The sequence below is a fragment of the Pseudophryne corroboree genome, chromosome 2 (genome assembly GCF_028390025.1).
Source record: "Pseudophryne corroboree isolate aPseCor3 chromosome 2, aPseCor3.hap2, whole genome shotgun sequence".
NCBI classification, from domain to species: Eukaryota; Metazoa; Chordata; class Amphibia; order Anura; family Myobatrachidae; genus Pseudophryne; species Pseudophryne corroboree.
In genome coordinates, this window is record NC_086445.1 from 65,345,327 (window position 1) to 65,372,519 (window position 27,193).

At 53.1% G+C, this 27,193-nt stretch overlaps 1 protein-coding gene across 3 annotated transcripts in view; it reads left to right on the plus strand.

The window, feature by feature from the left end:
- NOX4 (NADPH oxidase 4) overlaps positions 1-27,193 on the plus strand; it is a 502,226-nt gene that overhangs the window by 212,597 nt on the left and 262,436 nt on the right. For all 3 annotated transcript variants that reach the window (XM_063951390.1, XM_063951389.1, XM_063951391.1), the window contains 2 exons: positions 23,741-23,905; positions 24,591-24,653. In XM_063951390.1, coding sequence (XP_063807460.1) covers positions 23,741-23,905; positions 24,591-24,653 — 228 coding nt within the window. The remainder of the gene's footprint in view (positions 1-23,740; positions 23,906-24,590; positions 24,654-27,193) is intronic.

The window sequence follows — 27,193 nt, forward strand, 5'->3', positions numbered from 1 at the left end:
GTACTGTGCCCCCTCTGTCCCCATACCTGGGTTTATATTGTGGTGCCTACCATGTCCCGTCCCCGTCGCTCCTCTGCTCCCCCTGCCCGCTACCTTGATTCGGCTCCTGCGCGGGAGCCGGCGTCCGGTGCCCCACGCCGGAGCACTCTGCTCGCGGCCGGGTCTGGGCCTGCTGGCGCTGCTGCGGCCGCCGGTGGATCCCTCTGACGCGGCGGCGGCTGGCGAGGGACAGGGCGGCGGCCGGCGGCGGACTGCAGCGGGCAGCCGGCGGGGGGAGCCAGCTGGAGTGGCCGCTGGTGTGGATCCCCCGCCGGCGCCCTCCACCGCTGAGAGTCACCGGAGGCTCCCCAGAGTATGAGGGGATGGCCTCTGTGGATGCGGGGCCCTCGGACGGTGGCTCTTACACGGGACGTCCCGTGGGGCAGGCGCTTTCCATATCGCGTACCGTGGGGCTGCTGGACTCCCTGGGTGCTCTCCCTGCTCTGGCGGGGGAGGCTCCCGGGGGCCTGTGGTGGTGTCGGCACGGGGCCAGAGGGGGGGGGTAATATTTGGGGGCGGAGGTCAGCGGGTTCTCCAGGTGGGCGGGGCCAGTGGGGGCCGGGGCGGCACTGTGGCTCGCGGTGCACCGCAGGAGGGAACGGGGGTTCTTAGGGCGACTAGTACCGGTCCCCGGCGGGGCCGACCTGGGCGGCGTGCCGGCGCGGTTGGACCCATCCCTGCTTCGGGGCCGGGGGGACCTCTGGAGTTGCAACTGCGGCTCCGGATCCCTCTGCCGTTGCGACGGCACTGTCGGCCATGACGGCGGCATTTGCGCCGCTTTTGTCGACTTTGTCCCCGGGTGGCGTTTCCTTGCTTCCCGCTTCGGTCGACGCGGCCATTCTCTCGGGTGCTTCTGACCCCGCCATGGCGCAGTTTCTACAGGCTTGTCGCAGTCTGGGCTCCGCCGCTGCGTTGCTGGGTAGCGCTACCCCATCGCCCGCAGGGGCGTCTGCTTTCATTCCCGTCAGGGGGGCTTCGGCTCCAGGGGCGGTTGTCCCTTCTTTTTCAGGTGCGGATCCGGATAGCGATCAGGACGGGGAGCCGGTCGTGGCCGGCGTTTCGCCTTCCGGAAGCGGGCCCGCCGGTGAGTGGGACGCCGATACTGTTGCTATGTCGCTGGGGTCCTCTTCTTCCACGTACGGCAGTACGTCAAGTAGATCTTCTTCCTCCTCTTCGTCGTGCCGGTCTGCAGTTAGTAGCACCGCTAAGGCTAGGAAGAGGGCTATCAAGTACGCGCGGCGTGAGGCGCGGCACCGGGATAAGCGGTCTCGGAGGAGTAGTAGCAGTTCTCGCCGGGAAAGGAGGAGGCGTAATTTGCCGGGCGTGGTTCGCTGCGAGTACACGGCAGTCTTGCGGGGATTGCGGGAGAGTTGCAGGAGGAAGATCAGACGGGAGGAATACGTCGACCTTTTTTTACGTTGACGGAGGACACCAAGAGGGAAGGTAAGGAAGCGCTCGCGAAGGGCGGTATTGGGGCGGAGGCCTTCCGCTCGTATGATAACTGGTTGGCAGGTTTCTGTGTCTTCGCGGCGTGCTACTTGGAGGATCGCCCTGATGAACACATGAACGTCATCAGGTATATTCACCTCGTGCATGACATGCAGCATCAGTCTAAGGACGATTCGTGGCTGCATTACGACAAGCAGTTCCGTCAGAAGCACGATTGCCTGCACATCATTGACTTCGGATGCAAAGACGTGGAGGTATGGCTTCGGGTCACGCGAGCGCAGGATATGAAGATGGTGGCTAAGGGGGCGTCGGTGGCGCAGGCCGCAGCGGCGAGTCAGTTTCGGCCTGCGGTTGAGGCTCCGCCGCGCCGCCCTTGGAACGCGGCCCATTCTCCGCAGCAGACGCCGGCGTCCAATTGCTTCCGCGCGGGGCGACCGGGTGCCAGGGCGGCCGCGGGCCCAGCCGGAAAAACGACGGGGGGGCCTGCCGCTAGTTAGGGCGCCGACCCCGGTTCGTTTGGGGGCCATGCTCAAATGGTTGGGGTGGTACCCAAACACGGACGACGCAAGATTTCTGCGGGAGGGTTTTGCGTCGGGTTTTCATTTGCCAGTGGTGGGGGAAGTTGTAGTTCGGGCCGCCAGGAACCTGCAGTCTGCCCGGGATTTCCCCGACGTGCTTTGAGAAAAGGTTAAACAGTAGGTTCGCCTGGGGAGGATGGCGGGCCCCTTTGCGCTGCCGCCTGTCGAGGATTTGATTATTTCCCCAGTGGGGGTCGTGCCCAAAAAGGCTCCGGGTAAGTTTCGGCTCATTCAGCATTTGTCTTATCCGTCTGGGTCCTCGGTGAACGATGCAATTTCGCCGGACTGTTGTTCGGTGGTGTATCAGTCCTTTGAAGATGCTCTGGACATGGTCCGGGGGTGTGACCCCGGGGCCCTCATGGCTAAGCTGAATGTTGAATCGGCTTTTCGCTTGCTCCCTTTGCACCCGGAGTCGTTTCGATTCATGGGTTTCCGCGTCGGGGAGGAATACTTCGTAGACAAATGTCTGCCTATGGGGTGCTCCGTTTCGTGTGCCTTTTTCGAAAAGTTCAGCACCTTTTTACATTGGTGTGTGGAGTTTTCTTGCGGAGGCAGCGGGATTGCTCATTACCTGGATGATTTTTTGTGCATGGGGCCCGCGGGTTCTCAGTTAGCAACAAATCGCAGCATAGCGAAAATCGGCAACGAGCGAACAACTCGGAATGACCCCCCCCATGTGTGATAATAGCCATACACTATTACTAGGTGTTTCCTTAGACTTAGGTAGACATGTTTCTAGCCTTCTATAGAGTGGGGAAGTTGACCACTGCAACCAATCAGATTCTACATATCATTTAAATGCCAGGTAGAATCGTATTGGTTGCTAAGGGCAACTTCTCCACTTGTCCATTACCCGACTCTGTGGAAGGTTTAGTGATAAACAAAATTCATGCAAATAAATTTTTCGCAATAAAAGAATCCGCTGCAAGGTTTTGTTGACAAAATCTTCAAATTCTGCCCTGTATTTCTAGACTGTCACTTTACAGAATTTGTAGTCTATAAGTAAAGCTGTGACAATGATGGTCCATTTATTCTGCTGCGTGTTGTGGTTGAAGCAGTTGAAACACTTCAGCCAAATTCTGCTGGCGAAACGCGTTAAGTTTGTGGCCATGTGTCTAGCAACACACAAAGTTTAGAATTTTTCTCTACTCAGGCTGTACTATTAATAGTGGATATTTCAGAAGTGCATGACAGGTTCAGTTTAACCACATCTTAAGATAGGAACACCTCATTTGGTATCAGATGTATGATCACTGCAGATGTAAAGTCTTCAGACAATTGCGACAATGCACATTTTGTTGTCCTTGATGTCGTAATTTTTCTGCCAGTTATCAAATCGTGTTCTCCATACATTGTTTTGTAATGTTAGTTTTCTTGTTCTTACATTTTCTTATCAACCATATACTGTACTAATGGTCAGATTCTGTTGTCAGCACGAAATTTGAAAAACTCAGTGGAATGGGGTATTGGCTATTCAGTTGCAGACGTCTATTATGTTGCATCTCTAAAGCAAGTCTGATTTTTCCTAAAATTGTTAATCGTAGAAAAAATCACTGGTACTTGCTCATGGACCCTGACGCGCCCCCCCAAAAGGACTAATCAGGCAATGGGATGTGACCAACTAGCCCTTGTCTTCTGCAGCAGGCGGAGTATGAGAGTTGACTGTGAATGTGTTTGTGTGTGTGTGAGTTCCGCACCCCCCCCTTCCTCCCAGGAGCAGGCCACTGGGAGAACTACATCGCTCAGCAGCCCTTGCACCACCCAGAGACCCTGGAGCCTCTCAGCAGCCCCCGGACTCCCAGCAGCCTCCTCCCCGGTGGGAAGATGGAAAGGAGACCACCAGGAGCCATAGAGACTACCGGAGAGGTGAGTATTTTTTTTTTTTTTTAATGCACCGCAGGGCTTTCAGTGCTGAAAACCATGCAACCATTTTTTTTTACAATGGATTATCAAAAATTGGGTATGAGGTACGCAAGGTTTTTACCTCTCTAAACCTTGCACCCAATTGAATTCTCCCCAAAACTTCCATTTAATAGCTGCACAGTTCTTGATATTGGCTGGGACAAAAGGTAAACCGAGTTAAACATTGCAAGAATACAAGAGAAAGGAAGATAAAGAGGGACATTTACTAAGCAGCGATAAGAGTGGAGAAGTGAGCCAGTGGAGAAGGTGGCCATGGCAACCAATCAGCACTGAAGTAACATCTATAATTTGCATACTATAAAATTATACAGAGCTGCTGATTGGTTGATAGGGCAACTTCTCCACTGGCCCACTTCTCCACTTTTATCACTGCTTAGTAAATGTTCCCGGTAATCTCCAGCAAGGCATCTGACAATTTAACACCAGAAGGAGAACGAATTGACAGAATAGGAGAGGAGTGGGTTAAACCTCAGCTAGTCTGGGGGCAGGACGGTAAGGCATTATGGGAGTTTTATGGTTAGCCAATAGGAATGAATGTTGGAGGTAGGTGGTAAGGGTTCTTAAGCCTGGGAAAGGGGCTGGGTCAGCCTCTTCTGCCTTTTGTCGTCTGGAGGGTGAGTGCTCCCCCCCCCCCTTTGTCTCTTGTTGTGCTGCTTGTAGTGGTAGTTCTCCAGCTATATATTGGAGTGCTGCTGCTGTGCTGAGTGCTTTGTACTGTGCCCCCTCTGTCCCCATACCTGGGTTTATATTGTGGTGCCTACCATGTCCCGTCCCCGTCGCTCCTCTGCTCCCCCTGCCCGCTACCTTGATTCGGCTCCTGCGCGGGAGCCGGCGTCCGGTGCCCCGCGCCGGAGCACTCTGCTCGCGGCCGGGTCTGGGCCTGCTGGCGCTGCTGCGGGCGCCCGTTCGCTCCTTCGCCGACTAGGCCGCGGCCGCCGGTGGATCCCTCCGACGCGGCGGCGGCTGGCGAGGGACAGGGCGGCGGCCGGCGGCGGACTGCAGCGGGCAGCCGGCGGGGGGAGCCAGCTGGAGTGGCCGCTGGTGTGGATCCCCCGCCGGCGCTCTCCACCGCTGAGAGTCACCGGAGGCTCCCCAGAGTATGAGGGGATGGCCTCTGTGGATGCGGGGCCCTCGGACGGTGGCTCTTACACGGGACGTCCCGTGGGGCAGGCGCTTTCCGTATCGCGTACCGTGGGGCTGCTGGACTCCCTTGGTGCTCTCCCCGCTCTGGCGGGGGAGGCTCCCGGGGGCCTGTGGTGGTGTCGGCACGGGGCCAGCGGGGGGGGGGGGGGTAATATTTGGGGGCGGAGGTCAGCGGGTTCTCCAGGTGGGCGGGGCCAGTGGGGGCCGGGGCGGCACTGTGGCTCGCGGTGCACCGCAGGAGGGAACGGGGGTTCTTAGCGTGACTAGTGGACTAGTGCCGGTCCCCGGCGGGGCCGACCTGGGCGGCGTGCCGGCGCGGTTGGACCCATCCCTGCTTCGGGGCCGGGGGGACCTCTGGAGCTGCAACTGCGGCTCCGGATCCCTCTGCCGTTGCGACGGCACTGTCGGCCATGACGGCGGCATTTGCGCCGCTTTTGTCGACTTTGTCCCCGGGTGGCGTTTCCTTGCTTCCCGCTTCGGTCGACGCGGCCATTCTCTCGGGTGCTTCTGACCCCGCCATGGCGCAGTTTCTACAGGCTTGTCGCAGTCTGGGCTCCGCCGCTGCGTTGCTGGGTAGCGCTACCCCATCGCCCGCAGGGGCGTCTGCTTTCATTCCCGTCAGGGGGGCTTCGGCTCCAGGGGCGGTTGTCCCTTCTTTTTCAGGTGCGGATCCGGATAGCGATCAGGACGGGGAGCCGGTCGTGGCCGGCGTTTCGCCTTCCGGAAGCGGGCCCGCCGGTGAGGGGGACGCCGATACTGTTGCTATGTCGCTGGGGTCCTCTTCTTCCACGTACGGCAGTACGTCAAGTAGATCTTCTTCCTCCTCTTCGTCGTGCCGGTCTGCAGTTAGTAGCACCGCTAAGGCTAGGAAGAGGGCTATCAAGTACGCGCGGCGTGAGGCGCGGCACCGGGATAAGCGGTCTCGGAGGAGTAGTAGCAGTTCTCGCCGGGAAAGGAGGAGGCGTAATTTGCCGGGCATGGTTCGCTGCGAGTACACGGCAGTCTTGCGGGGATTGCGGGAGAGTTGCAGGAGGAAGATCAGACGGGAGGAATACGTCGACACCAAGAGGGAAGGTAAGGAAGCGCTCGCGAAGGGCGGTATTGGGGCGGAGGCCTTCCGCTCGTATGATAACTGGTTGCCAGGTTTCTGTGTCTTCGCGGCGTGCTACTTGGAGGATCGCCCTGATGAACACATGAACGTCATCAGGTATATTCACCTCGTGCATGACATGCAGCGTCAGTCTAAGGACGATTCGTGGCTGCATTACGACAAGCAGTTCCGTCAGAAGCACGATTGCCTGCACATCATTGACTTCGGATGCAAAGACGTGGAGGTATGGCTTCGGGTCACGCGAGCGCAGGATATGAAGATGGTGGCTAAGGGGGCGTTGGTGGCGCAGGCCGCAGCGGCGAGTCAGTTTCGGCCTGCGGTTGAGGCTCCGCCGCGCCGCCCTTGGAACGCGGCCCATTCTCCGCAGCAGACGCCGGCGAAGGGGAAGTGTTTCGCGTTCAACAATTCCGCGTGCCCCCTTCGACACCTTTGCTTGCGATGTAACGGATCCCACCCTGCTTCCAATTGCTTCCGCGTGGGGCGACCGGGTGCCAGGGCGGCCGCGGGCCCAGCCGGAAAAACGACGGGGGGGCCTGCTGCTAGTTAGGGCGCCGACCCCGGTTCGTTTGGGGGCCATGCTCAAATGGTTGGGGTGGTACCCAAACACGGACGACGCAAGATTTCTGCGGGAGGGTTTTGCGTCGGGTTTTCATTTGCCAGTGGTGGGGGAAGTTGTAGTTCGGGCCGCCAGGAACCTGCAGTCTGCCCGGGATTTCCCCGACGTGCTTTGAGAAAAGGTTGAACAGTAGGTTCGCCTGGGGAGGATGGCGGGCCCCTTTGCGCTGCCGCCTGTCGAGGATTTGATTATTTCCCCAGTGGGGGTCGTGCCCAAAAAGGCTCCGGGTAAGTTTCGGCTCATTCAGCATTTGTCTTATCCGTCTGGGTCCTCGGTGAACGATGCAATTTCGCCGGACTGTTGTTCGGTGGTGTATCAGTCCTTTGAAGATGCTCTGGACATGGTCCGGGGGTGTGGCCCCGGGGCCCTCATGGCTAAGCTGAATGTTGAATCGGCTTTTCGCTTGCTCCCTTTGCACCCGGAGTCGTTTCGATTCATGGGTTTCCGCGTCGGGGAGGAATACTTCGTAGACAAATGTCTGCCTATGGGGTGTTCCGTTTCGTGTGCCTTTTTCGAAAAGTTCAGCACCTTTTTACACTGGTGTGTGGAGTTTTCTTGCGGAGGCAGCGGGATTGCTCATTACCTGGATGATTTTTTGTGCATGGGGCCCGCGGGTTCTCCTCGCTGTGGTTTCCTGCTGTTCTCGCTGCGGGCCTTGTTGGGGCATTTTGGCGTCCCTGTGGCCGAGGATAAGACGGAGGGGCCCCTCTCCTGTTTGTCCTTTTTAGGTATCGTGATCGATACGGTCGCGGGGACTTGCCGGCTGCCTCAGGACAAGGTTGTGAAGCTTCGGGAGTCCATTGCGCAGTGCTCGGAGCGGCGTAAGGTGACGTTGCGGGAGGCTCAATCCCTCCTAGGTCGGTTGAACTTTGCCTGTCGGGTGATTCCCATGGGCAGGGTTTTTTGTCGGAAGTTGGAGCGGTCCACGGCCGGGGTGTCCAGGCCGCACCAATTTGTCCGTTTCTCGGCTGAGATTAGGCGGGACCTCGCTATGTGGGTTTCGTTTCTGGCGGATTTCAATGGTGTGCTGATCTGGATGGCCCCGCTTGTTGACAGTTTCGAACTGCAGTTGTTTACGGATGCTGCGGGCTCTTCGGGGTTCGGTTGTTATCTAAACGGGGCTTGGTGCGCGGCCTCTTGGCCCGTGTCTTGGTCGAGGGAGGGGCTGACCGGCGACCTGTTGTTGCTGGAGCTTTTTCCCATCATGGTGGCCTTGGAGGTTTGGGGAGAGCGACTTCGCGATCGCAGTATTCTCTTCCGCTGCGATAACTTAGGGGTCGTGCATGCGGTTAACAACCAAAGGGCTAAGGCCCTCCGGGTCCTTCGGGTGTTGTCGCGGCTCGTGCTAACCTGTATGCGCTGTAATATTATGTTTCGGGCGCCACACGTCCCCGGGGTTGATAATGGGATCGCCGATGCATTGTCCAGGGGGCAGTGGGATAGGTTCCGTTTGTTGGCCCCGGAGGCTGATTCGGCAGGTTTGCCCTGCCCTTCTTATGTTTGGCAGGTCATCATGGCGGATTGGAAGGGCTAGCGGAGCTGTCTTTGGCTCCGTCCACTCTCGCTGGATACCGTCGGGCCTGGAAGGAGTGGGAAGACTTTTCCCGTGACCAGGGGCCTAGAGGTAAGAGGGGTCTAAGCTTGTTCCTAGACTTCATTTGGCAACTCTTCGTAACGGGGAGATCGAGGGCCATGGTGTCTCGATACCTCGCCGGGATATCCTTTTATTCTAAATTGAAGGGTATGCCGGATGTTACGAAGGGTTTCCTGCTGGCAAGGGCGCTTAGAGGTTGGGCGCGCTCGGCACCGGTGCCTCCCGATGGCCGGTGCCCTATTGATGCGTCCCTGCTTTCTTCCCTCTTAGGGGCGGTGGCGGGGGTGGCGGACTCCCGTTTTGAAGCGCTCCTGTTTCAGCTGGCTTTTTCCATGGCTTTCCATGGCGCGTTCAGGGTTTCTGAGCTGGTTGCGGCTTCTAAGAAATCCGAGGCCATGATGCGGCGCGCGGATGTTGTAGTGGGTGGGGGGTCCGTGCTGTGCAGGCTGCGCCGCTCCAAAACTGATCAGATGGGTAGAGGTCATTGGATCACTTTGACACCATCGGGTGGTGGGGACTGTTGTCCGGTGGCATTGGCTGGTCGGCACGCGGAGGTCAGGCCCTCGTCTGAGGGGTCTTGGCTCCTGCATTACGATGGGTCGCCATTGACTAAGTACCAATTTACATGGATGATGCGGCGCTGCCTGTCCAGTTTGGCCCTCTCGCCTAGGGACTTTGGTTCACATTCCTTTAGAATCGGGGCCGCCACTTCCGCTGCTTCTGCAGGGCGCGCTGTGGACGAAATTAAGGCTTTGGGCCGCTGGAAGTCGGCGGCTAATAAGCGTTACATTCGGCCCGTTGTTGTGTAAGCGAGTTTGTTTCTACTAACATGTACATTTACAGAGGAAAAGGTCCTAACAGAACTCTCAAAGCTGAAAGCTGAAAGTGGACAAATCTATGGGGCCAGATGGGATACATCCAAGGATACTAAAAGAACTTAAAGAGGTGCTGGTAGCACCATTGACAGAATTATTCAACCAGTCATTAGCTACAGGAGAAATTCCAGGGGACTGGAAAAGAGCAAACGTAGTCCCACTGCACAAAAGTGGAAGCAAGGAAGAGGCAAACAACTACAGACCAGTGAGTCTTACATCAGTAGTAGGGAAATTGATGGAAACACTCTTAAAAGAAAGAGTTGTAGATCATCTCAAATCCGGCAATTTACTGGATCCCAAACAGCATGGATTCACTGGGGGGAGATCATGTCAAACAAATCTTATTGACTTTTTTGATTGTGTGACTAAAGTGATGGATAAAGGTGGAGCCATGGATATAGCTTATCTAGACTTTAGTAAGGCTTTTGATACAGTTCCACATCGCAGACTGCTAAATAAACTTGAAAGTTTGGGATTGGATATTAGGATTATTGAATGGATAAGATCTTGGTTGAAGGATAGAAAACAGAGAGTTGTGGTAAACGGAGTGCATTCACAGGAGGGAAATGTTACCAGTGGAGTACCCCAGGGATCTGTACTTGGACCAGTGCTTTTTAATATCTTTATTGGTGACATTGCAAATGGCATTAAAGGGAAAGTATGCCTTTTTGCAGATGACACAAAGGTATGCAACAGGGTAGACACACCAGGTGGGGTAAATCAAATGATTGAGGATCTAAGTAGACTAGAGGAATGGTCAAGAGTCTGGCAATTACAGTTTAATGCCCAAAAATGCAAAATCATGCACTTGGGTCTCAAAAATCCTAAAGCTAAATACAGTATTAATGGCACTATACTGAAAACTACTGAGGAGGAAAGGGATCTAGGAGTCACTATTTCAGATGACTTAAAAGCAGGTAAGCAATGTAACAAGGCAATGAGGAAGGCTAGTCAGATGCTTGGCTGCATTGGGAGAGGAATCAGCAGCAGAAAGAAAGAAGTAATAATGCCACTGTATAGGTCATTGGTACGGCCTCATCTAGAATACTGTATTCAGTTCTGGAGGCCATATCTTCAAAAGGATATTAATACATTAGAAACTGTACAAAGGAGGGCAACTAAAATGGTGCATGGCCTACATCACAAAACATACCCAGAAAGACTAAGAAATCTCAATATGTATAGTTTGGAGCAGAGAAGGGAAAGGGGGGACATGATAGAAACTTTCAAATATATGAAGGGTTTTAACAAAGTCCAGGAGGGAAACATTCTCCAAATGAAGAGAAGCAATAGGACACGAGGACATGCACTGAGACTGGAGGGGGGGAGGTTCAGGGGAAATTTGCGGAAAAATTATTTCACAGAAAGGGTAGTGGACAAGTGGAATAGCCTCCCATCAGAGGTGGTAGAGGCTAAGACAGTAGAGCAATTTAAACATGCATGGGATAGACATAAGGATATCCTTACAAAGAAATAAGGATCAAATAAGGTTAGTGATAAAAAAAAAGAATAAAAAAAAAAAAAAAAAAGGGGGCAGACTAGATGGGCCAAGTGGTTCTTATCTGCCGACAAATTCTATGTTTCTATGTTTCTATGTTGTTAGTTTACTGCGTTGTGTGTTTCAGTTCAGTGTGTTCGTGCTGTATTGTTTGTCTCCCCTGTCCTCCCTACTCGGATGGCTAGCTACTCGCCACTGCTGGCAGTGGGGATCTGGAGTGCTTCGCGATTTTTTGCCTGAGCTGACGAACTGATTTGGCTTAATTCATTCAATTCGGCTAATTGGCATCTAATTACAAGTTCCTCAGCAGGTTTTTACGTTTCACCTCCAGCGCCGAGTTGGTATCCGGACTCCAGGTCGACAGCACAAAGGTCGACACACCTTAGGTTGACGCCAATTGGTCGACACACCTTAGGTCGACATGGACAAAAGGTCGACAGGAACAAGGTCGACATGGAAAAAGGTCGACATGAGTTTTTCACGATTTTTTTCTTTTTTTTTAACCTTTTCATACTTAACGATCCACGTGGACTACGATTGGAACCGTAAAGTGTTCCGAGCGAAGCGAAGGCACCATGCCCGAAGCATGGCGAGCGAAGCGAGCCATGCGAGGGGACGCAGTGCACTAATTGGGGTTCCCGGTCACTCTACGAAGAAAACGACACCAAAAAAACATAAAAAACTCATGTCGACCTTTTTCCATGTCGACCTTTTGTCCATGTCGACCTTTTGTCCATGTCGACCTAACGTGTGTGGACCAATTAGCGTCAACCTAAGGTGTGTCGACCTTTGTGCTGTCGACCCTTAGTCCCAGACCCGCCGAGTTACCTTGTTTCCCTACACCCCCCCCCCCCCCCCCCCACCTTCCCCCTTTTATTATTTTGCTTTTCCTTTTGTTTCTTTCTGTTGCTTCGATTGGCCTGAAGCTTGTCCGAGAGGAAAGTTATAGTCCTCTATTCAATTTTTCTTTTTGGCAGATCCTCGTTCTGGTAGTTGGTTCCTGTTCTGGGCTGGGTTTAGTTTTACCTCACATATTCACATTTGTGTATCTGTTTTTTCCCCTTATAGGTTGGCGGGAGGATGTGTGTGGTGTGTGGGTGATTGGTCATTCCTATGTTTATTGGGCAGTCAAATTTTTGGCTGCGGAGGGGGCTCCTTGCTTTGTTGGATCGGATGGTGTACGGTGGATAGGTGTTCGGGGTATGCTTTGGCATGACCTGAAAGCGAGGCTTATGGAGCAGGTTCGGCGGTTTGGCATCCCCAAACTGTTAATGATTCACTTAGGAGGGAACGACCTAGGTAAGAGGAAGGCGGTGAATCTTCGATTGGCCATTGTTCAGGATTTGCAAGTGATTTCGGGCGCTTGGCCAGGCTGTAGGCTTATCTGGTCTTGTATTGTGCCGCGGTTGTGTTGGCGTGGGGTGGTGGATTGTCGGGCCATCAATGTGGCTCGCCGGAAGGTGAATGCCGCGGTTGCTAAGTTTGTGGTGGCCCATGGCGGTGCTTTAGTTTGGCACGAGCGGATCAAGTTCCGGTACTTCTACCTGTTCAGACCTGATGGGGTGCACTTGACAGGACAGGGACTATCTATATTTTTGGAGGATCTGTTTTCGGTGATTGGTTCGGTAGGTTAGGGGTATGGTGGCGGTGCGTAGTTGCTGTGGAACAGAACTTCGCTGTTGGCGGGAAAGAACGGCAAGTTAACATTTGTTGTATTAAAGAGTGGATTGGAGGTCGTTTGGTGGTTGATTTTTAGGTGCGCTCTCCTTCGCTGACTGGTTTTTACATCTGCTGGAACGCCTTCTCGGGTGGCAGCCTCATCACCTTCACGGGTGGGTAGTCAGGATGTAGGTTGAGCGGATACCTATTGTTTGTTGGAAGGTTTACGTCAGTTTTCTTTATAAGATAGTTGGTTTATGGGATAGGGTTGTTTTAGCCGTTCTTTCTGGCCACCATACTTTAGTTTAATTATTCACAGTTAATGGTTCACTTAAATAAATAGCTAACATTTTCTGCCAAATTCAAGTCTCCGTGTCTTTATTTATTATAATTAAGTGTTAAGATGTTAAGGTTTTATTGTTACGGACAATCCTCAGACTATATGAGGTTTAGGAGAACGAATTGACAGAATAGGAGAGGAGTGGGTTAAACCTCAGCTAGTCTGGTGGCAGGACGGTAAGGCATTATGGGAGTTTTATGGTTAGCCAATAGGAATGAATGTTGGAGGTAGGTGGTATGGGTTCTTAAGCCTGGGAAAGGGGCTGGGTCAGCCTCTTCTGCCTTTTGTCGTCCCACCCTCCCTCCCTACTGGTGGTGTCTGTTTTATGCTGTTGCGTTGGCTATTTTCGTGATGTGGGTTGTCACGGTTAGGTTGTGGCGGGAAAGAACGGCAAGTTAACATTTGTTGTATTAAAGAGTGGATTGGAGGTCGTTTGGTGGTTGATTTTTAGGTGCGCTCTCCTTCGCTGAATGGTTTTTACATCTGCTGGACCGCCTTCTCGGGTGGCAGCCTCATCACCTTCACGGGTGGGTAGTCAGGATGAAGGTTGAGCGGATAACTATTGTTTGTTGGAAGGTTTACGTCAGTTTTCTTTATAAGATAGTTGGTTTATGGGATAGGGTTGTTTTAGCCGTTCTTTCTGGCCACCATACTTTAGTTTAATTATTCACAGTTAATTGTTCACTTAAATAAATAGCTAAAATTTTCTGCCAAATTCAAGTCTCCGTGTCTTTATTTATTATAATTAAGTGTTAAGATGTTAAGGTTTTATTGTTACGGACAATCCTCAGACTATATGAGGTTTAAAAAAATTCTATGAATTAATTCCTTGTATCAGTCCCCCAACTGTTTAATGTTGTAGTTAGCAATGGACCATTTTATTTTACACATCTTGGATTTCTGTGGGAATTGCATGTGTAAAGAGAACCTACATATTCATCTGAAAACAGACAGAAATGGTCTCTGGCGACTTACATAAACATGTTGTTTACATTGCATCACTCACAGTAATTAGGTTTTAAAACTGCAATCTGGAGGTGTCTTGGTGGATTCCCACTGTAATTATTAACCGCAGAAATATTAGTGATGCAAAGAAAGTATCTGGCTTTGAACACTCTGAGTATAAAGGTTCAGGGGCACTTAGCGCACCCGGCCGAACACCTTTTATGTGCAGAAATGTTCTTGAACTCCCTTACTCATTAAGACACCACAATTAACCAGATACCACATTAAATCGGATACCTCATTAAATCAGATCAGTCTTGTGAATATGTGTTTAGAACATTACAGGACAATGACAGCATAATTATTGTATGACTGTAGGTTTGTTCTTGTATGTAGGTCCAGTACAGCCTAGGCAGGTTGCGTATTAAAAAAAAATAAAAATAAAGTACAGTGAGAACATAATTCATTTAACTTATATTAAGGTGCATACACACTTGCCGATAAAATGAACGATGCCGCTCATTTTCACCCTTCCTGAGCGACTTTGTTCACTTCCACGGCAAGTGTGTATGTCGGCGACGACCGATTCGTGGCCCCGCGGATCGTTAACGACCCTCGTTGTCGGCCGTGCATGCATGCTCATTCTGGACTGTCGTCCAAGAGCTGACTGCACGGACCTGACGCGGCATGACGTCACTGAGCGATATGGTCATCATATCGCTCAGTGTGTATGTCCTACCGCCCGTCCTGTGAGGGGAAAACACTAGACGACGATGCACATAGAGCACGTTGTCTAGTGTGTATACACCTTAGTCAGATATCCGTTTTGATTGGTCTAACGACACTAGAATTTTAAAAACTGCTTTATGATTGGTTACTATATTTTAAAACCCATTAAGGATTTATGAAGGGCAATCTATGATCATGGTATGGGTCATTTTCTAGTATTGCATGTACAAATGGTTTCCTGGACCACAGAAATCCAGTCAGCAATTATATTTTATCTGCCTGGAATGCATTAGACATTTAAAGAATGAGTTGGATTGGATTGGTTTGGCACAAATGTTGGAATTAAGTACAGTATTAGTAAGGGGGGTTTCTGTGTTAGAGAGCTCCAAATAGTGCAAAAATCAAAATAAGATACAAAAATGCTTTTCCTGGGGCTTCTCTGTTTCTCTCACAGAGTTGGTCGAAAACTGGGGTACACAGATTTATTAGAAGGACTAGTCAGCGACCACAGACATTTTTCTTTATTTGCACAGTATTACAGAGCTAGTAGCAACAATCACCGAGGCAATAGGTGCTTTTCTATTGCTGTGGTAAACGGTAATAGAACTTCAGCCATATCAGTGTGTGTCTATGTGTGTATATATATATATATATATATATCTCCTATATAATAGCCCAGATCTGTGACTTTGTGATTCATTTGCTAACGCTGGGCGGAGTCACAAGACTGGGCGGAGTTAGTCAAATGAGTCACAGATCTGGCCAAATCTACAGGAGACTAGGAGCAGAAGCAGATGGTATGGGCATGGCACAGGCAGGGGTGCATACCTCCCAGCTTTCTGCAGGAGCTTTCTTCAGGCAGAAGGAGGGACACACACTGGCGAAAAGGGGGCGTGGCTTCACGGGAGGGTCCCCGTTTTCGTCAGTGAGGGGGCATGCCCAGCGCTCTGTAAGCTGCTGGCATGCCCCCAGGGGCTGATTATGAGTCCGGGGGGCCCAGGGCACTTGAGACAGGGGAGCCCTATCTCATTGCTGTGCCTGCTGTGGGTTGGGGGCGTGGCCTAATCGCGGGACGCGTGGCCACGCCCCCTTATGCAAATTCCGATTTTTATTTTTATTTTTTAATGGGATTTTGGCCCCTCAGCTAGGGCTAAATCCAGAGGAGGTGCTCGCTCCCCCCCTACACACCCGCACAGGCAGAAGCAAGCAGGGAGACTGCTGCCTCCCTGTAACACCACAGACCTGCCAACACGCAGCAGCGTGTGCTGACAGTAGCACAATGCTGCCGTTGTTGCTGGCAGGACGGGGGGGGGGGAGCTTCTGAGCTGGGACAGAGCTACTCCAGCCGGGGGCCCCCCTAAAACTGTATGGCCAACGGTACGTACCCCCTGCCCCCCCCCCCCCCCTTAATCCGGCTCTGCTGCTGGAACCCCCCCTTAATCCGTACCCCCTGATGCCCCCTCTCCCTCTGTCTCCACTATTCACCGCTGCTCTGCTAAGCAGAACAGCGAGTACAGGAGCTTTCCAACTGCCCCCCCCCCCCCACCGCGGGACACTGCGACCCGCGGGTGGGACAGCGGGACAGACCCCAAAAAATGGGACTGTCCCGCGAAAATCGGGACATTTGGGAGGTATGGGGGTGTGTGAGGGGTATGTCATACAGACAGACGGGCACCGGCTCACTGTGTGCTTGACCCCCCACATCGGCATACTCAGCAGGGTCTCTCTGGCGCGGAGGAGCGTCACTTTCTGGCACACTCCACGCTTCTTAACTGCAGTTTTGTGGGGCACCTGCCGCTGTGCAGGTTCCGTACTGCCTCTGTTATCTCCAACCCCGGCAACCCCACCGCTAGCTGCAGCGCTGCCACCCGCAGTGAGGTGCGCCCAGCTCATTCACACACTTTAGCTGGCGGGTAGCGCTGCAGAAATCCGAGCTGCTTGCAGGCTCCGACCCACTCCTCCCTCCAGCCGCAGCGTCTCCTGGGAGCTAACCAGTCACTCCCAGTCTCCCCTTACCACAGTGCCCGGCAGCCGCGAGGTCCGCGCCACGTGCATGCTATGACCCCCTCCTCCCTCCAGCCGCAGCATCTCCTGGGGGCTAACCAGTCATTTTCAGTCTCACCTTACCACAGTGCCCGGCAGCTGCGCGAGGTCTGCGGTGTGTGACTGAGGAGGGGGGGGGGATGCGGACGGGCAGAGGAAGCAGGACTCCAGCCTGAAAGAGTCAGCCATGCCAAGTCTCCAGCAGCAGCAGATCCCAACAGGTTGGAGTGGAACAGCAGCAGCCAGCAGCAGTGACTCCGGTAAGACACATCTGTCTGTCACCACTGTTTTGTCCCTAATACCAATCTCTCCCGTGCCCTGTGTTCTGTCATGTCCCTGTCACCCCTGGCCTTGCCCTGCCACCCTTATCCTGGCCCTTTCACCCTTATGCTGGCCCTGTTACCCCTATCCTGGCCCTGTCACCCCTGTGCTTGCCCTGTCAACCCTATACTGGCCCCGTCACCCCTGTCCTGGTCCTGCCGCCCCTACCCTGGCCCTGTCACCCCTATCCTGTCCCTGTCATTTTTGTCCTGGCCCCGTCGCCCCTGTCCTGGCCCCGTCACCCCTGTCCTGGCACCGTCACCCCTGTTCTGACCCTGTCACCCCTGTCCTGGCCCCGTCAACCCTGTTCTGACCCTGTCACCCCTGTCCTGGCCCTGTTACTGCATACCCTCCAACTACCTTTTATGGCATGTACAGTACCCGCAGCGCCTCCAGACCTCTCCCCAATGCACCACACCACATGCGGCACTCCACCCCTCCCCCACATGCAGTGCCTCCAGACCCCCTACACCACCCGCGGCTCCCACTCCTCCACCCACAGCACCTCCAGGCCCCCTCCACCATTCACCCCCCTTATATGTCTCCCCCCACACCTGCCCCCCTCCACCCGCAGCATCTGCAGACACCCTCCTCCATCCGCGGTCCCCCCCTCACCCACCCCTCCCCCACCAATGGCACCGCCGCACCTGCCCCTCCACCACCTGCAGCACCTCCGGACCTCCTTTTCCATCCGCCGCACCACCCGTACCTGCCCCTACCCTACCCATGGTGCCTGCGGTCCCCTAACCCACCCCCGGCACTCCCGTCCCTTCCCATCCCACAGCACCTCCGGAACCCTTCACCCATCCACAACATCCCCACACTTGCCCCTCTCCCACCCGTGGCACCCCTGCCCCTCCCCCACCTGCAGTGTCTCCGGACCCCTCCCCCATCTGCATCCCCCACTCCTCTGCCCCTCCCCCACCCGCAGCACCTCCCGAACCTTCCCCATCCGGGCCCCACCCCCACTTCTGCCCCCCCTCCACCCGCAGCATCTACAGACACCATCCGCAGTCCCCCCCACATTCTGTACATCGTGCCCTGCAGGTGCTGTTCACGCCGTCGCAAGGGGCTGCGCCTCCTTCACCATCGCACGCCCTTTCATTGTGCAATATTTAACCACTAACAAAGGAATGCAGGTAATACTCCATATAATACAAATATTAAACCCCAGAAAGGCATGCAAGGGTTAAGGGGGCGTAGCCCCTTGCGACGGTGTGAAGAGCGCCCGTAGGGCGCGATGAAGCACCTAGTATATATATATATATTAGGGTGGCCAATCCCGGGGCATTTTTTCAATCCCGGGATTCGGGATTGAAAAATGCTCAATCCTGGGATTCCCGGGATCCCGGGATTGCAGTAGGGATCAGTGTAGGGAGCAGGGAGAGTATATGTGGAGGGCAGCGAGGGGTGGAGGGTGGGTGTAGGGAGCATGTAAGGAGCAGAAATGGAGAATAGGTATAGGGAGCAGCGGCAGAGTGAGTGTAGGGAGCATGTAAGGAGCAGGAAGGGAGGGTGGGTGTAGGGAGCATGTAAGGAACAGGAAGGGAGGGTGGTTGTAGGGAGCAGGAAGGGAGGGTGGTTGTAGGGAGCATGTAAGGAGCAGGAAGGGAGGGTGGGTGTAGGGAGCAGCGGGACAGTTGGTGTGTAGGGAGAATGTAAGGAGCAGGGAGGGTGGGTGTAGGGAGCAGCGGGACAGTGGGTGTGTAGGGAGCATGTGAGGAGCAGGAAGGGAAGGTGGGTGTAGCGAGCAGGGAGGATGTCAGGAGCAGGGAGGGAGGGAGGATGTCTGGAGCAGAGAGGGAGTGTGGGTGTAGGTAGCGAATGCGATGACACTTACTAATTAGGTGGCCCGCGGGCACCAGCCATGGACACACACACACTGACCGCGCTGGCGGCATTTCAAATGTAGCGCTAGCCGCCAGCCAGTCAGAACTGGCAGTCTGGCAGCCAATCAGGAGCCGCGGCTGCTGCCGCTTCCCTGATTGGCTGCCGGTCTGCTAGCTCTGATTGGCTGGCGGCCGGCGCTACATTTGAAATGCCGCCAGAGAGGTCAGTGTGTATGTGGAACTACCTGTGGCTGCTGTATCTATCTCGCTGACAGCCGGGCAGTGCTGTGCTATAGTGCTCAGCGCTGTCCGGCAAAACTGCGCATGCGCGCTCTAATCCCGTGAATCCCGGGATTGGAGGCTCCAATCCTGGGATTCAAATCCCGGCATTTTTGGGCCCAAATCCCGGGATTGGCCTGCCATATATATATATATATATATATATATATATATATATATATATATATATATATATATGTATTTTTATATATATATATATATATATATATATATGTAAATAAAACAATTATCTTGCTTTATAGAAGCAAAGCACAGTATAGAAGTCATAGCCACATAGGAATAGGAAGAGTCGAGGACAAAAGTAGAGAATTTAGGTCCATCACAACAAATACTGTACAACTAGGTGCTTCATCGCGCCCTACGGGCGCTCTTCACACCGTCGCAAGGGGCTACGCCCCCTTAACCCTTGCATGCCTTTCTGGGGTTTAATATTTGTATTATATGGAGTATTACCTGCATTCCTTTGTTAGTGGTTAAATATTGCACAATGAAAGGACGTGCGATGGTGAAGGAGGCACAGCCCCTTGCGACGGCGTGAACAGCACCTGCAGGGCACGATGTACAGAATGTAGCGGGTGTGGGGGGGACTGCGGATGGTGTCTGTAGATGCTGCGGGTGGAGGGGGGGCAGAAGTGGGGGTGGGGCCCGGATGGGGAAGGTTCGGGAGGTGCTGCGGGTGGGGGAGGGGCAGAGGAGTGGGGGATGCAGATGGGGGAGGGGTCCGGAGACACTGCAGGTGGGGGAGGGGCAGGGGTGCCACGGGTGGGAGAGGGGCAAGTGTGGGGATGTTGTGGATGGGTGAAGGGTTCCGGAGGTGCTGTGGGATGGGAAGGGACGGGAGTGCCGGGGGTGGGGTAGGGGACCGCAGGCACCATGGGTAGGGTAGGGGCAGGTACGGGTGGTGCGGCGGATGGAAAAGGAGGTCCGGAGGTGCTGCAGGTGGTGGAGGGGCAGGTGCGGCGGTGCCATTGGTGGGGGAGGGGTGGGTGAGGGGGGGACCGCGGATGGAGGAGGGTGTCTGCAGATGCTGCGGGTGGAGGGGGGCAGGTGTGGGGGGAGACATATAAGGGGGGTGAATGGTGGAGGGGGCCTGGAGGTGCTGTGGGTGGAGGAGTGGGAGCCGCGGGTGGTGTAGGGGGTCTGGAGGCACTGCATGTGGGGGAGGGGTGGAGTGCCGCATGTGGTGTGGTGCATTGGGGAGAGGTCTGGAGGCGCTGCGGGTACTGTACATGCCATAAAAGGTAGTTGGAGGGTATGCAGTAACAGGGCCAGGACAGGGGTGACAGGGTTGACGGGGCCAGGACAGGGGTGACAGGGTCAGAACAGGGGTGACGGTGCCAGGACAGGGGTGACGGGGCCAGGACAGGGGCGACGGGGCCAGGACAGAAATGACAGGGACAGGATAGGGGTGACAGGGCCAGGGTAGGGGCGGCAGGACCAGGACAGGGGTGACGGGGCCAGTATAGGGTTGACAGGGCAAGCACAGGGGTGACAGGGCCAGGATAGGGGTAACAGGGCCAGCATAAGGGTGACAGGGCCAGGATAAGGGTGAAAGGGCCAGGATAAGGGTGAAAGGGCCAGGATAAGGGTGGCAGGGCAAGGCCAGGGGTGACAGGGACATGACAGAACACAGGGCACGGGAGAGATTGGTATTAGGGACAAAACAGTGGTGACAGACAGATGTGTCTTACCGGAGTCACTGCTGCTGGCTGCTGCTGTTCCACTCCAACCTGTTGGGATCTGCTGCTGCTGGAGACTTGGCATGGCTGACTCTCTCAGGCTGGAGTCCTGCTTCCTCTGCCCGTCCGCATCCCCCCCCCCCCTCCTCAGTCACACACCGCAGACCTCGCGCAGCTGCCGGGCACTGTGGTAAGGTGAGACTGAAAATGACTGGTTAGCCCCCAGGAGATGCTGCGGCTGGAGGGAGGAGGGGGTCATAGCATGCACGTGGCGCGGACCTCGCGGCTGCCGGGCACTGTGGTAAGGGGAGACTGGGAGTGACTGGTTAGCTCCCAGGAGACGCTGCGGCTGGAGGGAGGAGTGGGTCGGAGCCTGCAAGCAGCTCGGATTTCTGCAGCGCTACCCGCCAGCTAAAGTGTGTGAATGAGCTGGGCGCACCTCACTGCGGGTGGCAGCGCTGCAGCTAGCGGTGGGGTTGCCGGGGTTGGAGATAACAGAGGCAGTACGGAACCTGCACAGCGGCAGGTGCCCCACAAAACTGCAGCTAAGAAGCGTGGAGTGTGCCAGAAAGTGACGCTCCTCCGCGCCAGAGAGACCCTGCTGAGTATGCCGATGTGGGGGGTCAAGCACACAGTGAGCCGGTGCCCGTCAGTCTGTATGACATACCCCTCACACACCCCCATACCTCCCAAATGTCCCGATTTTCGCGGGACAGTCCCATTTTTTGGGGTCTGTCCCGCTGTCCCACCCGCGGGTCGCAGTGTCCCGCGGTGAGGGGGGGCAGTTGGAAAGCTCCTGTACTCGCTGTTCTGCTTAGCAGAGCAGCGGTGAATAGTGGAGACAGAGGGAGAGGGGGCATCAGGGGGTACGGATTAAGGATTAAGGGGGGGTTCCAGCAGCAGAGCCGGATTAAGGGGGGGGGGCAGGGGGTACGTACCGTTGGCCCCACAGTTTTAGGGGGGCCCCCGGCTGGAGTAGCTCTGTCCCAGCTCAGAAGCTCCCCCCCCGTCCTGCCAGCAACAACGGCAGCATTGTGCTACTGTCAGCACACGCTGCTGCGTGTTGGCAGGTCTGTGGTGTTACAGGGAGGCAGCAGTCTCCCTGCTTGCTTCTGCCTGTGCGGGTGTGTAGGGGGGGAGCGAGCACCTCCTCTGGATTTAGCCCTAGCTGAGGGGCCAAAATCCCATTAAAAAATCAAAATAAAAATCGGAATTTGCATAAGGGGGCGTGGCCGCGCGTCCCGCGATTAGGCCACGCCCCCAACCCACAGCAGGCACAGCAATGAGATAGGGCTCCCCTGTCTCAAGTGCCCTGGGCCCCCCGGACTCATAATCAGCCCCTGGGGGCATGCCAGCAGCTTACAGAGCGCTGGGCATGCCCCCTCACTGACGAAAACGGGGACCCTACCGTGAAGCCACGCCCCCTTTTCGCCAGTGTGTGTCCCTCCTTCTGCCTGAAGAAAGCTCCTGCAGAAAGCTGGGAGGTATGCACCCCTGCCTGTGCCATGCCCATACCATCTGCTTCTGCTCCTAGTCTCCTGTAGATTTGGCCAGATCTGTGACTCATTTGACTAACTCCGCCCAGTCTTGTGACTCCGCCCAGCGTTAGCAAATGAATCACAAAGTCACAGATCTGGGCTATTATATAGGAGATGTGGTACAAGGGTGATTACACAATACAAACATATCACAAAACATTGGGTCTAATTCAGAGTTGATCGCAGCAGCACGTTATATCTGCACATGTTATATCTGCCCCTCCTGCAGTGCACATGGTTTTGCCCAACTGCTAACAAATTTGCTGTTGCGATCAACTCTGAATGACCCCCATTATCTCAAAAGATTCAGAGGGAGGGCCTTGCAAGTACATGCAAGTCTCATACCGTAGAGTGGTATGCAGGGCCACCATTAGGGGATCGCTGGTGGCACATTTGTCCCGGGCCCAGTCTCTCTGACAGAGAGAGGAGGGCCCAGGATGCTCATGCAGCCACCGGTCTGCCGCCGCCATCCCCGCCGTTACGCCGTCGTCCCAGCTGTTCTGCCTCTGTCCTCCGACCCTCCAGCAGCTCTGTATTGAAAACTTCCCTCTTAAAATGGCCACCGCCACAGAGGAGACAGTTATTCAAGATACCAGAGGAGCCCTCTAGTATCTTGAATAACTGTCTCCTCTGAGGCGGCGGCCATTTTGGGAGGGGCGTTTTCAATACAGCTGCAGGAGAACGGAGGAGAGCAGCAGAACAGCGGGGATGGAGGCGGGCAGGCAGCAGCATCAGCATCCCGGGCCCTCCCGACAGCGACACTTGTATGTATGTATGTATGTATGTATGTATGCATGCATGCATGTGTGTGTATATAATACACACACACACATTAACTGGTGCAGTTCTAAAGCTGACTCCTCCACAGTGGGGGGGCCCTGCCTATTTTGTCAGTCCCGGTCCCCGCAATTTCTGATGGCAGCCCTGGTGGTACGGGAGCAGTGGGGTATGGATTCCCTAGTGGGAGAAGGCAGAAATCGCTAAAACTTTCCCACATAGCAAAGATTTAATTGTGTGAGTTACCTTCTTGAGAGATGACTCCAACCAGTAGATTGGTACAATGGATATAAAGAGTATTGCTGTACGCCCATTACGTTAACATCGCAACATTGCAGTCCATTGACCACATGTCGAGAGTCAAATTGCAATGGTCCAATCAAAATTGGGCAGTACAGATGGTGTAATGGTTAGCATTACTCCCTCACAGCACTGAGGTCATGGGTTAGATTCCCACCATGGCCCTAACTGTGTGGAGTTTGTATATTCTCCCTGTGCTTGCGTAGGTTTCCTCCGGGTACTCCGGTTTCCTCCCACAATCCAAAAACATACTGGTAGGTCAACTGGCTCTCGACAAAAGTTAACCCTAGCGTGTAAGTGTGTGCATGTACATGCGCAGGCCAGATGGGCCAAGTGGTTCTTATCTGCCGTCAAATTCTTCGTGTCCATGTAACCAGTCCATATGATATAGAAAAAAAATGTATATATTGATGAATAATACAACGGAATTGAGACACTCCATTTTTTCTCTTAGACATGGCTGTGGATATTGGCGCCTCTGTGTTTGTACTGCGCTGAGAGATTATACCGATACTTCCGAAGCAGCAAGCCTGTGACAATCACCGCAGTTATACATCACCTGTCTGATGTCATCGAAATCAGAATGATCAAAGAGAATTTCAAAGCCAGTCCTGGACAGGTGAGTAAATACAAAGATCTAAGATTACTGTACTTAAAGGGGTGTAGTACGGCTGACCGGCGGTCTCCTCACCGCCGGTCAGCTTACCGACGCCGGGATCCCGGCAGCATACCGACGCCGGGATCCCGGCGGGGAGGGGCGAGTGCAGCAAGCCCCTTGCGGGCTCGCTGCGCTCGCCACGCTGCGGGCTCGGTGGCGACCTGCGGTCGCCACGGGTTCTATTCCCACTCTATGGGTGTCGTGGACACCCACGAGTGGAAATAGTCCCTGTTGGTCGGCATGCCGACCATCGGGACAGTGACCCGTCGGGCTGGTGGAGGAGGTCATGTGACTGTCGGTCAGCTGACCGGCGGTCACATGAATACCACCCACTTAAAGATTTGCTTTTATGTAATTATGGCTATTCTGTAACTTGAAATGAAATCTAGATGTTTGCCGTGTATAAGAAGTGTGCTGCATGGAGAATTTAATAGAGAGGGCTCTATAGATTGCCCAGAGGTATCGCATAACTTCCGTCATTTGCTAACCATCCCTAATGAAATACACTGATGCCTCCATACATCCCTGAACACTTGTCAATTAAATAAATTCCTTTGGTTAGAACACTAATATTATCTCCAGTTGTAGTCAGTTAAGCTTTTGCATGTAGATTTAAATAATCATAAATGATTTATACATTTTTCAGTACATCATTCTGCAGTGTCCGAGCGTTTCTGCGCTGGAGAACCATCCATTCACTCTGACAATGGTAAGCACTTGTCTTATTTTCTTGCTGTTATTATTTGAGGATGTATATATGTCTAATCTAGAACTTTACCGGCTACTGTGCCTGACCGGCCAATCAGCTAGCTGCCATGTTACAGGCTGCTTTTGAAAAATGATAGTAGCTGATTGGTTGGTACTTTATCTCCACTTTATCACTTTCCAAGGCTTAGTACATCTGCTCAAAAGATTTCTCTCCAATTTTTGCTAACTCTCCCCCTGTGTATCACCGTGAGAAGCAGCGGTACAAAAAAAAAAAGTTGCTACTGGTTACAGTAGTTCCTACTGTGTATTTAGCATTCACCTGTGCTAAAGTATGTTCTATATTATTGGTGAGGAACGTTTTTTTAATGATATTAAGGGGGTCATTCCGAGTTGATCGCTAGCTGAAAATGAACTTTTGCGCATGCGTATGCGGCGCAATGCGCACGCGCGACTTACTTTCACATTGGCCGATGTAGTTTCACACAAGGTCTAGCGAAGCTTTTCAGTCAGTGATTGACATGAAGTGGGCGTTTCTGGATGTCAACTGACCGTTTTCGGGGAGTGTTCGAAAAAACGCAGGCGTGCCAGGAAAAACGCAGGCGTGGCTGGGCGAACGCAGGGCATGTTTGTTACGTCAAATCCGGAACTGAACAGTCTGAAGTGATCGCAAGTGCCGAGTAGGTCTGAAGCTACTCTGAAACTGCACTAAATTATTTTGCAGCCGCGGTGCGATCCTTTCGTTCGCACTTCTGCTAAGCTAAAATACACTCCCAGTGGGAGGCGGCATAGCATTTGCACGGCTTCTAAAAATAGCTAGCGAGCGATCAACTTGGAATGACCCCCTAAGTCGTAAAGTGAAAAACTCCTACGAGATGATTGGGGTTTTTTTTTTTTTTTTTTTTTTTACAATATAATATAACTTATGTCAGTTTTTCACCCTGAAATACTCTCCAATGTTTTAAAGCATCGCAAAATGAGACAAATTGTGTTTTTTCAAAAATATTTTCCCAATTTAATGTAAAATAGCTGAGACTTTTTTTTTTTATATCTCTCACTGGGGGTAATTCCAAGTTGATCGCAGCAGGAATTTTGTTAGCAGTTGGGCAAAACCATGTGAACTACAGGGGGGTGGGGGGGTGGCAGATATAACATGTGCAGAGAGAGTTAAATTTGGGTGTGGTGTGTTCAATCTGTAATCTAAATTGCAGTGTAAAAATAAAGCAGCCGGTATTTACCCTGCACAGAAACAAAATTACCCACCCAAATCTTACTCTCACTACACATGTTATATCTGCCTCCCCTGCAGTGCACATGGTTTTGCCCAACTGCTAACAAAATTCCTGCTGCGATCAACTTGGAATTACCACCACTATGCAGTGATAATGTTAACACTTAAAGGTTTATCAGAGCTTGGAAAGAGATAAAGTACCAGCCAATCAGCTCCTGACTGCCATGCTACAGACTGGTAGGGGGGGTGGCAGATGCATTGACCTGGAGAAGGGATAAAGCAGTGATAAGTGCTAGGTGATAACGCACCAGCCAATCATTACGGATTTGAAATTGACAGTTAGGAGCTGATTGGCTGGTGCGTTATCACCTAGCACTTATCACTACTTCATCTCTTCTCCAGGCTTAATAACTCTGCCCCCCAGTAGGTTTGGAAAAATGACTGGAGCTGATTGGCTGGTACTTTATCACTGTGAAATTTAACACTTTTCAAAGCTTAGTACATCTACCCCTGTGTTTGATAAATGACAGTTAGGAGCTGATTGGTTGGTAGTTTATCTCTCTCTAGGTTATCACTGTCCAAGCTATGATAAATCTCCCCCTTTATGTCCTAAATGCCGGACGCTTTAAACCATGTTTAATTGATAATGAATAGGGAGTGCTACAGAAAGTAATTACTGTGATTTCCAGCTTCCATTTTGACTTTTGGAAATAATCCCTCTTCCAGATGTTGTTTCTAGGTCACTGTTTACCCGTGGGCTGCACTAGGTAATAGGTTTCAGTCCCATTTCTTTTATAGTTTTACTGGCTACAGACTACTGATTAACCTGCTAGAAAGCAGTGTGTGATTTCATTTATTCCACAGTATCCTGCCATGTTAACCTCATAAATGTAAGAGAATGGCGACATTTATGAATGGAATAGCTGTTCTACCCGTTCTTCACGCGGGAGTTTCTCATTTTCATGATTGTAAATATAAATGAGTGTTAAAAATTTGGTAAATCTATAGAGATGTAAATTTTAGATGTGTTAGGGCTAAAACACACTACCCGGCTTTTGCCGGCCGGGAAAAAGCCGGACGTCTTTTTCCCGTGCCGGCATTGTAATGAACAGTGTGAGGACTAGTGTCCTTACACACTGCACGGCCCCGGGTCTCACCACTGGAAGGTCCGGCTGCCGGGCGGGCGCCTGGCCATCTTTGCAGCCAGTAAACCGTGTGTGTGAAGGGGAGCTTTCACACACAACGTTTTTTTCCCAAGCCGCGTCTAATGCTGCGCATGCGCACAGCATCACACACGGCTCAAAGCCGTCCTG